The 11,597-nt window shown below is 41.4% G+C and overlaps 1 protein-coding gene across 4 annotated transcripts in view; it reads right to left on the bottom strand.

Annotated features, from left to right (window-relative positions):
* Positions 358-11,597, bottom strand: part of LOC110398206 (olfactory receptor 10AC1-like) — an 11,976-nt gene continuing 736 nt past the window's right edge. For 2 of the 4 annotated variants that reach the window (XM_021395672.1, XM_021395664.1), the window contains exons 2-4: positions 9,875-9,976; positions 6,918-6,989; positions 358-3,579 (exon numbers count right to left, since the gene is read on the bottom strand). In XM_021395672.1, coding sequence (XP_021251347.1) covers positions 493-1,494 — 1,002 coding nt within the window. In that variant the 5' untranslated portion in view covers positions 1,495-3,579; positions 6,918-6,989; positions 9,875-9,976 and the 3' untranslated portion in view covers positions 358-492. Of the gene's footprint in view, positions 3,580-6,917; positions 6,990-7,015; positions 7,432-9,874; positions 9,977-11,597 lie in introns of those variants that run through there. The other 2 variants (XM_021395677.1, XR_002438266.1) reach the window with 2 other exon arrangements.

Below are 11,597 nucleotides of genomic sequence, written 5' to 3' on the forward strand. Positions count from 1 at the left end.
TCTTTTTGTAACCTTCTAATAGTGCTGTTTATGGCTTTTGTGCTGGAAAACTTAACAGACTAAAAAATTTTATTGACTTCCCAGTTTCCAGCATCTACTTGCATGTTGATAGAAAAATAATGAAAACAAGTCAACAGCATTAAATAATTTTGTGTTGATCTTTTGAGTGTGCTGAGATGACTGTGAATGTAAGCATGGGTACATATGTGATCATAGAAGTGATACCATAAACTGATCAAAGTTCTTACTCACAAATTGATAAAGCATTTCCCTTCAAGTAGCATTATGTTAGAGGCTTTTTTTCAGTTCTTTTTCTTTCTTTCTTTCTTTTTTTTTTTTTTTTTTTTGGAGGCTGAGGTGTCATTTTGTCAAAAATATATCAATGCATCTTGCATTCTGCCTGGATATTTACCTTAGTGGAGTCTACAGAGAACCTTGTCTAGCCAAGTTACAGGGCTGCATTTCCAACAAGAACATTTGTTCTACTAAAATTTAGTTCACACCTGTAATAGCCCTGGTAGCACTCCAGTTCAGCTGAGCTATTCTCTTCCTCCTCAACATTTTCCTTAGGACTTCTCTGATTTCCTTGTTCCTCAAGCTATAAATAAGGGGATATAGTAATGGAGTAATGTTGGTGTAGACCAGAGAAACCATCTTGTCTCGAGCTGGTGAGTAGCTGGACTTCGGACGAATGTACATGAAGGAGGCACATCCATAGTGCAGCAAGGTGATGGCCAAGTGTGAAAAGCAGGTGGAAAAGGCCTTGCCCCTTCTGAGGGAGGGAGTGATATGTAGCAAAGCAGCAGCAATACACACATAAGAGGTCAGGATCAGGAGGAAGGGAAGCAGCAGGAGGAGCACGCAGGCAGCCAGCAGGGGAAGCTCGGGGGTGTAGGTCTGTGTACAGGCCAGGTGCAGCACCGCCGGAACATCACAGAAGAAGTGGTTGATGTGATGTGACTGACAGAAAGGTAAGCGGAAAACAGCCACTGTCAACCCCAGGGCAACAGCAAAGCCCCCCAGACAGCATACTACGGACAGCCTAAGACAGAGCTCCTCGCTCATCACCACTGCGTAGTGAAGGGGCTGGCAGATAGCAACATAGCGGTCATACGACATGGCTGCCAGGAGGAAGCATTCAGCTCCACCAAGTCCCACAAAAAGGTGCATCTGGGCAGCACAGCCTATGAAGGAAATGGTGATGCCATTCATAACCATCAGGCCAAGGAGTGCCTTAGGGACAATGACTAGGGTGTAGCAAAGCTCAATGACAGAGAGCTGACAGAGGAAGAAAAGCATAGGAGGACGAGGACGCTCCATAACCACAGCTATGAAGATCATCATATTCCCTGCCAGTGTGACCAAATGGATGATGAGAAAGATAAGGAAGAGGAGGACCCGCAGACAAAACAGCTCAGAGAAGCCAAGAAGGAGGAACTCCATGGTTGCATCAGTGCTCTCATTGTCCCTCTCCATGCAGCCTTCACATGGCATCTACAAGGAGAAAAACAGAGGGAGATAGTTGAATTTGTCCTGATGCCTGTGGTATTCAATTCCACATATGAAATTATGTTGCAAGTGTGTAGAGCCAGTGTAGTAAAGATCATTGTGAGATTTTATGGGGAGGGAGGTGACTTTGGTGTAAAGCATAAATTCGCAGACTTTCACTCGCGTATTCTTATAATCACCAATGTATTTTTGTCCAAATGATCTGCTCAGGATTCTTTGCTATGAAATTAATGATGAGGGATACCAACTGTTGGATCTTCATCACTTCTTTTGAGTTGTTCTTTTGTTGATGACTATATGTATTTTTTTAACATGTCTCAGGTACCTAGGAGTTGACACTGTATAGTCTCTTAATTCTGTCCTGCCTATGAGAATCATCATTTGCCTCTTTATCCTGATCTGAAGGCTGTAAGAAATTGTGTGTGGGTGTGCTGGGATGACCTGCTAGTCTAGGTGCCATCAACACCTAGGTGCCTTACTCACAGATATTCTGCTACTGCTCCTTCTGGTGCTTCCACCTCCAGGCAGATCCATTTGTCCTCTATTTGCACCAGTACTGCAGTTCTCTATGTTTGTGCCAGGGATGTATGAGAACAACCAGGCAGTGGGCTGGAGCTTCTGCTCTGCATCCGACTTCAATTAATGGGAATTTCAGGTCCTCACTGACCGACTCCTTTCCCCATCACGGAGCTGCCTCACATTTTGTATTGAAACAGGGTTTCAAGTAGAAGATGTCGGTGACTAGACATGAGGATTCCAAAACTGGAGTTAACATTTTGGCTGCTTTTATCTTTATGCCCACCGCAGTTACATAAACCAGTTTCCAAACTCAAAAACCAAAGACATCTATGGCAACATACTTTGTATAACTTTTTTTTAATGAAAATACAAAACTATTGTCCTGGACTTGGAGAAAATGCAACTATCCATGTCAGAAGAAGAATAGAAAGTTCCTAGGTATGCAGAGTGTTACAAACCTGTTGAAATTGTAAAGATCTAGTATATATAAGGGCATAGAGAACAGTATAATAATATATTATACATAGTCATCACGGATGAACAGTGCTCATTGCTCACATGTGCATCGTGTAAAGCAACATTTATTACAAGGAATAAATCAAATTCTTTCTATACTTTACTGCATATTGGGATAAAAGGAGAGATTCCTTAAAGAGTTTTGCTCACATAAAATAACTTTTTAAAAAATTTATATTTAACTATGAAAGAGTTTGAAAATTAAATAAAATGTTCTAATGTTATCAGGGGAAAATAAAAGAAATTTGAAGATGATGTAAAGAAATATTAGTGGAGAGAGGGAATTACCTGGAAAGTGGACATCCAAAAAAAGCTCCAGAAAGAAATAACCAATACAGTTGAAGCAGTGAATCTGATAAGCCTACACATCTTTTCATTATTCAAAACATTTGGGGACACAGGTGGATAATGAAAACATCTAAAATTATATAATCTCAGGTGCAAAACTAGGAATGAAATATCTGCATCAATGCATAACACACATACACAATAGCTATTCCAAATAGTCCAGCTATAAAGGTTTCTTGATGCTCTATGCAAACAGTAGGTCTTGACAGGGAACAGGAGTAGATATGTGATCTCAAGACTGCAGGTTCAATCAGTGCAGACCAGCTGGGGCTCCCTTCATTCCAGGTACTGAGACTTTAAGAGGATTCTACTAAACACAAGACTGAAGAGTGGGGAGGAAACAGGTTTCCCTTCCTTTTATTTGGAAAATGATCACTTCAGTGGCAACATACCTTCTCCAGGTTAGAAGATAAGGAAATACAGACTTCTTCTTCTTGATGATGTGCCCAGTTCTGTCTGGGCTGAGATTTTATTTCTCCCTGTCTGGATACTCTCTGGTTTTGAGCGTTCCCTAGAGCCAGTGTTTTCTTTCAGCACTTCAGAATTATGTCTTCTTATCTTTCACATGGCCGACGTCCTTATATATAGTAAAACACAGAGGTCTTTCCTCTTCACCACTGTCTCTGCCCTCCTGCATGAATGACAGGCAGTTCCACACCTCCTAGGGAAAGGGGCTTTGCAGTTTTTCTGTAAAGCAAGCAAGAAAATATATGTTCACCTTCAGAGGAAGGCAGCGTTGTAACACTGAAGTTTATTACTTCTTCCACCAAACAATCTGGAAGGAGCTGATTATTCACTGGGCAAGTTTGCACCCCAAAATGGCAACAATTTACTTAACAGAATGCATTGCTGCTCTTTTTAAATCAAGTTAATGTTTAAATCAAACTCACACTTAAAAGCAAAGCAAAACAAATACAAAGGCTTTAAACCAATGTGTGGAACTGTGTGTAGAATTTTCTCCAGTTCAGACCATCCATTATTTCTTAGTGAGTCAGATGAAATCACTGTTTAGCAATGGATTGGTCTGAGATTATTCATAATCAGTTTATATTTACTGCCATTGTTACATTAAATCCTGGCCATTTACACTGATATCATTAAAGAGATGTAGAAAAGAGAGATAAAGTCAAGATTTCTGAGTGCTAAAGTGGATCTCCATTAACATAGCTTTGCAGAAGCAAGTAATTATAGTACCCTAAGATTTTTTACCAGGACATGATTTAGAAGAATTCTATTATTGAAACATGTTCTAGTACAATCTAGGGACTGACTAGTGGGAGCTTTGCAGAAAAGAACCTTCCAGTGGACAGCAAGATCAACATGAACTAAGAATACACCATATATTGGCCTGCATTAGCAAGACAATGACCTACAGGTGAAATTAAGTGATTATTCTCCTTTATCTGGCACACAAAAACCACATCTGGAACAGTGTCTACCAGTGTCCTCATACAAGAGAGATTACAACAAAATCAAGAGAAGCATGTGATGTCCAAGGAGAGGCTGAGGGAGTAATATTCGTTTAGCTTGTTGAAAAGCAGGCCAAAGGAGGATTCATCTGAGGACTTCAGCTCGTTGCTGGGGGATCACAGGAAGAACAGAGACAGAATACTCTCAGATGGGCACAGTGAAATAGTCACAACATTTGTGTGAAAGGCCATAAAGAAACATATGTTTCTCTTCACAAGGGTGGTTGAGCATTGGAACAGGTGCCTTGAGAGGCTGGCTGGGAGGTCTTCATGCTTGAAGATGTTCACAAGTTGCCTGGACCAGGCTGTGGACCAACCTAATCTGGCTCTGGAGCTAGCAGTGCTGGGAGTAGGGAGCAGACTAGAGACCTCCAGAGGTCCCTTTTCATCTAAAACTTGCTTTGAATCTATGACTTTTTCCTACCTTCATGAGGCCTCCAGGAACAGAACTGCGTGTACCTCTGGAGCTTTGCTGTCACAAACTGAAACAGTTGTGGAGTTTCTTTGGTTCCTTAAAGGCATCTAACTGAGATTCTGTAGTGTCACAATTTTGAAATAAGGCTGAACTTAAATGCCTTAGTTGTGTTTAAGTGTTTTTTACCATCATTTAAACCTGTCACGTAACATCTTTGAACTAAAACTAGAAAGTGAGGTCTATCCTCTTGTGTCCCTCTGTCAGCTTCCTAACATTCAGCTTTTAAACAACTATTTGTTTTGTTTTATTTCAAATTCTTCCCCAATGCTTCTTCCACTTAAAATGTTGCAAATAATTCAGGACACTTAAAGCATTTACAAAACTGAATTCTGAATCTGACTGGAATTTCTAGATATTGTTGTATAATAATGAATAAAACCACAACCCTGAAAAATTCTCTCTATGGCACGTCATCTCTGATACTGTAACAGGGTAGCAACTAGAAGGTGATCATTTTATAATTCCATCGGACAAATAAGTGGAAGTAAATCTTTAAAGAGAATAATTTGTTTAGGTCAAATGCTTTTCAGAGTTGATTGTTCTCTTTACCAAATTCCATAAGAATGTCGGAGTATCAGCTAATTAACTCATATGTATTTTCTCTTTGTGATATCAAATAAAATGTAGGGTTTTGCATGGTATTTCTTTCTTTATATTTATTCTTTTCTCGAACTCAAACCACATGAGAAGCTCTGCTACCTTAGTAACAATGTAAAAGTAATTACAAGGAACTATTTTGACAAGTCTGTTGCAACTTTCCCATCTTCAGATGGCCCTTTTCTTCTGCTAGACTGGAAGTGAACCTAGGTGAGTCAGCATGTACCCAGGAACCAATACTATGCAGTCAGCAGTAATATGCACTATTTTTTTTTCAGCTACTGCCCAGCCTTGCACTGAAATAAATAAGGCAAATTATTGTTTCAGTTTGCGTGTGTGTAGATAAGCTGTTGCTTATTAACGTGTAACTTACCCCTCCCCACAATGTTTCAACACACGCCTACACATTGCCTCTGAAACATGGTTCACTGACTGAGCAGGGGAGCTTAGCTGGAGTAAGGCGTGTATCCCAGTGCCACAATACACAGCAACAATACAAATGACTAGCAGGAGAGGAAGAGAATATGCACGTCAAAGTGGCTCCATACTTCCTCCTCTTTCAGGTTCCCAGCAGATTCATTGCATCAGCTTAGCCAAATTCATAGTAGGTTAATAAAAGTTGCATTAGTGTTTGTGTGCCTTGAGTGTGGAGCATGTTAGAGGAATGCACTTCTTCCTTACTGCCATTTGGCCCTACTCTCCTCCCCCACACTCTCTGTAACAGTGTTTGTGATTTTTTTCAGTATATGCCTTCAAGGCTTTGGGACTTGTCTGCCTTAGCCCAAAATTGTATTAAGAGTTTCTTGGAATCCAGGTATGGTTAATGAATCACATCGTATCTGTTTCTATCAACAATTGCAACATACATCAGAGGATGTTCCCTTCCATCTTCAGAAGAAAAAAAAAAAAAGCAACGCTGAACTTGCCCATCCACTTCTGCAAATCATCAGCCTGCTCCAGAGAGGACAAGAAAAATAATAAAGTTGCTGGGGGAGCATTACTGGGAAACTAAGCATAATGTGGAGCAATATGGACAAAAATGGAAATGGCTAAGACAGTTACCAGGAGGTCTGGAGTAGAGGAACTGTCAGCCCCTGTGGCAGCTGAGGAAATGGCTCTTCCAGCTCAGCCAGCTGCATGCCAGATAGACAGGCCATTTGTCAGCAGGCCAAAAATAATACCTGAGCAACAGGAGGCAATGTGTCGGTGCTAAAAGAGAATAGAGAGCATAAGAAAGACTGCAGTGGGGCTACTTTTCAAAAAGTAAAAGGCTATGTGTGCAAAGAAGGCTGATTTTTCCTCCCCATGGGGACTGGCAGTTTCCTCCTGATAGCCATCTCGAGCATCAAAAGAAGCAGCCTGTGACCCCTGGTCTGCAGTAGGAGAACTTGGCTGAGACTTGGACTTCTGAACAATGCCACGCAAACAAGCTTGATACAGTTTTAATAGAAGAAATTACCACGGTATTTGACATCACAACCCACCTGGGGTGCCTTCTTGACTAGGAGATCTTTGCACATAAAATATTCCAGCATTGATCCTCTGTGGGTATTACACTGTAGTAGAAAGCAAAGATTTGGGCTTTAGAAGCTTGTTCGATGTTCCACTGCAGACACGCTCACAAGTGGAAGCTTCGTTATTTAGAAAAGTTATCTGATTAGAGAAATTAAGGCAGTTTTAAGGTGTGTTTCTGGAATTGCTGTTAATGAATAATGAAAAGTAAGATTCACTTTAATGGCAGTGTAATTCTAGCGATGTGAAAATAAATGTTAGTATCATCTGATACCCGTTCTCACAGAGGCAATGCATTGAAACAATTGCACATAGACTTTAGGAGAAAGTGTTTCTTTATTCCTATATTGTTCAGAGCTTTCTGGGGACTGGGAACTGAAACAGTAGGATGACTGGCAGCAATATGCCTTCATGAGGAAAAGCATCAGCTTGCTCTTCTTGAGTTTCTGTTGTTTGGATTGGTAAACACTGCCTTGGGAACTCAGTCTGGAAAAGATAGTGAACCATAAAGCAACCAAAACAGAGCTTTGTGAGAAAAAAAAAAAAAGAAGAAGGGGTGTGGGGGAGGAGGAGGAGCTAGGCAGCCTGGCAGCTGACTTCTCCCCTTGGTTTGTTTAGGGTGGGGCATCTCCTTCACTTCGTTGTACTTATTCATACTTTAGCCCAGCCACAGCACCGTCCTGCATCTCTGCTAAGAAACTCGTTGAATATATGTATCATTTAATACTATCACCAACATGTGAGCTTCTCGTAGTTGGAAAAACATGAAGTCACAAAAAAAAACCTGCTCCAAGACTGGAGACAGAAAATGCAAATGTAAAAAGGAAAGTAAAGAGAGGATGAAAACACTTAAACTGAAAACAGCAAGTGAAAATGTTTGAAAATAGCAGGCAAACTGAAAATTAACCTACAGGCCCCGGAAAATACTAACTTAAACTCTTGTGGTTAAGATGAGAAAGAAAGTAAAGGAACTAAAGAAGGATGGCATCCTTAAGACAGATCTAAGGGCTTTTTATCTGATTGAGAACTAGCTTCATGATTATTCTGGGATTTCAGCTTTCCCGAGCATCTACTTGTCTTTGTGAAGGGATCTATACAAATGCCCTCATCCTTTCTCAGCCCTTCAGGGGAAGCCATTACCCTTCATTAATTCTGAAAAACTTGACCTGCCTGTTAGATGCCCTATTCAACTTTTCCTCTCACCATGTGACAGGTACCCACATAAGGTCTCACACTGTAACCACTCTACCACACCTAAAAAGTCAGTCAAGTCCTCAACAAGATGATTGCATGAGACTAAAATGACAGGACTCAGTGATACAGAATGGCATGGCCTCATATTGCCGTAGAGCAAGAGAACAAATATGAAATAGTTGCATATCAGTAATCAAAAGCAAACTAGAGTGGGAAAAAAAAAAAAAACAAAAAAAAACACTGGTACACTAAAAAGGACCTAAGAAATATTGGGTAGGAGAAGAAAAAGGGAGAGCTGGACCAGTAGGAGATTAGGAAGTGCAAAAGCACACCCCAGTCATTTGAAAGAAGTATATGCGTCACACCAGATGAGCTTAATGTGGGCTGCAGTCACCTTCACCTCAACTCTGGAAGTCTTCCCCAGTTGCTCAAAACAAGCTGCTGACCTTTCAGAGAATAAATCTTGCAGGTACAACTCTTACATTATTGGAAGTTAGTTTCAGATTAATTTGGCCAACTTTGTGGGAGTCTCTGCAGATTTAATTAAAATGTTGTTGTAGTTGTTTTGAGAGCCAGATGATAACCCGTAGCCTGAGGGGCTCATCTGGAAGGAAAAGGAGTATCTGCATCTCCCACAGTCTTTGAAGAAGCTTGGCAGTGCCCAACTGCTCTCGGGACATGGATCACAGCACTCTGGGGCCTTACTGAAATGCACTGATGTTGACTTCTGAAAGTCGTGTATTTGTTGCCTCTTCTTGTTCCCAGTGCAATGGTAAATGAGGCGTTGTTCCACCTGTGCTCTTCCTTAGGGTGGCAAAGGCTGAGACACTCTGTCTGGGGACATCATTTGTTTTTACTTAATTTGGTCTGAAGCAACTGCAGCTCTTGGGAGGGATGGCAGAAAAACACATTCTTTTATAAAGTTTTCCACAGATGATACCATCCCAATCTGATTCTGCACATGCTCCATCCTCAATGTACCCAGGCTACTGCCATTTCCTCCTCCTCCTCCAGTCTCATATCTGGCCATCTAGCTTAATGTTTACATCTCTATCTCTAAGAAGCCCAAGGATCATTTTCAAGGTAGCAAGGAACATAAATATAAGACAAATGCTATTCCAAAGCATCTTATCACAGAAAATGAACCTTGGCTGCCAGCATATTAAACTGAATGCAAAAATTCCAGTTGAGCTTGAGCTCATCCAGGCACAGTAACTGTGGTCAATAGTCAATGTATGTGTGGTCAGAGAAAGCAAGTGGACTGCAGAATTCATTCCAGCACTGTAGGGTGAGATTATTTCAAGCTGTTTTTCAAGTAAACTGGATGGAGAAGGTGAAAGAAAAGAGCAATCTATTATTAATGGTGAACAAAACTTACGTTTTAGAAACCATGCGTAGCTAGCTGATTGTTGGACTGGACAGCAAGGGAGCACATGCTCAGTCAAACAGCCATCTAACTCTTAACTTCAGCATTTCTTAGCATCATTTCTGTTTGTCATTTCACACAATATATACTTCATACTTTATCTACTACTATTATTACTTTCTTGTGTTCATGACATTTTAAGTGCAAAAATTAAAATGCCTCAGTGAGAGTTCAGCAAACTGCCCTTAATACAAACTCAAGCAATGCAACGCTACTGCAGAACAAAATGCAGTTCTAGATGAACAGAGGTTTACAGGAGACAGTATATGTAAGAGAAACAGACTTTCGTTACTTTTTCTTCATGAGCACCTGTTAGAGTCATGAGATACAAATCTCAGCCTGCTGGGATCCTTATCTAGAGATGTGTCATGCATTTAACTTCTTCACTCCGTGGGTGACCAAAGCCTTCATCTGAAAGGAGACACAACTTAGCATAAGTAAACCATGAGTTGCACAGAGGAAGAAAAGGGCAGCATTAGCCTTGTGCTGAGCAGGAAACCTGGATCAGGCAGCTTCACAACTCATTTCCATTCCATTTACTACTGGGACTCCACCAACACAAATAATTGGCAAGTGAGATGACACTGAACCTCTGTAAACACATGACAAACAAGATCAAGCCCTCATCACCTTCAGGAGGCTCTGTGAAAATCTGGCAATAACGGCTGACTTGTGCTTGGCTAGGCTCTCGGGAACCTCCTGTGGGACCTTGTATTATAGTGCTAACAAACATCCTTAGGCTGTCAAAGTCCTGAACATCTTCCTGGGCAGGGAAACTGTGGGCAAATGCACATTTTGCAAGAGACCTCGCTCATATTTACGTACTTGCTAACCAGTACAGCAGAACTAGGCCCTGGATGGGTGACATAAAATCTGTTGTTTCCGGTGTCCCTAATGTTTTTGAGACCATGTTTTCATGGGTCTATTTCATTCGAAGTCTTGTATTTAGAAATAAACTGCTCTTTGGAGCACAAGCTAGCTGAGAAGATGATCTATGACTCTTCATATTCAAACACTGAGAAGAACTTTCTACATACTCAGTATTAGTAACATTTCTTATTAGCAAAATCTGCTTTTCCCTAATTAGGAAACACAGCCTGAAGATCTTGTGACAGCTTGAGCAACAAACCAAGCAAATTACTCAGATGTTCTTTCAGGCTGATGAATGGGAAATAGAATGCAATTGAATCAGGTGGATGTTATACTGAAACACTCTCCAGCTCTACTGAAACTCTTCATGGAATCACAGAAACTGAAGAGCTGAAGTATCACCAGTGCCACATCACATCACCACAGTCTTGTCTAATGGAGTCTTGAAAGCCTCCAAAGCTGGAGATTTATTCGTTCCTCTAGATACCAGTTCAAATGCTGCACTGTCGTTCAATGAAAAAGCTTTTCCTGGTGTCCAACTAGAACACCCAAGATGTGATTTAGAATCATAGAATGGCTTGGGTTAGGAGGGACCTTAAAGATCATCTAGTTCCAGCCCCCTTTACCATGGCCAGTGACACCTTCCACTAAGACATCCAGCCATTACAGCCATTGTCTCTTACTGTTAATTTCATGGAACTGGCATAAACCTCTGCTGTTCAGGACTTGCAGAGGAAGAGGATGGATGGAGCTGCTATAACTGAGTCTATGGAGCTCTTGGAATGAGTGCAGAGGAGGGCGACCAAGATGATCAGAGGGTTGGAGCACCTCTCCTATGAGCAAAGGTTGAGGGAACTGGGCTTGTTTAGTCTGGAGAAGAGAAGGCTCGGGGAGACCTCATTGTGGCCTTCCAATACTTGAAGAGAGCGTATAAACAGGAGGGGGATTGATTGTTTGTGAGGGTGGATAGCAATAGGACAAGGGGGAATGGTTTTAAGCTGAGACAGGGGAGATTTAGGTTAGATATTAGGAGGAAGTTTTTCACACAGAGGGTGGTGACGCGCTGGAACAGGTTGCCCAGGGAGGTTGTGGATGCCCCGTCCCTGGAGGCATTCAAGGCCAGACTGGACGTGGCTCTGGGCAGCCTGGTCTAGTGGTTGGC

This window comes from Numida meleagris, chromosome 1, assembly GCF_002078875.1.
Source record: "Numida meleagris isolate 19003 breed g44 Domestic line chromosome 1, NumMel1.0, whole genome shotgun sequence".
Classification (NCBI taxonomy): domain Eukaryota; kingdom Metazoa; phylum Chordata; class Aves; order Galliformes; family Numididae; genus Numida; species Numida meleagris.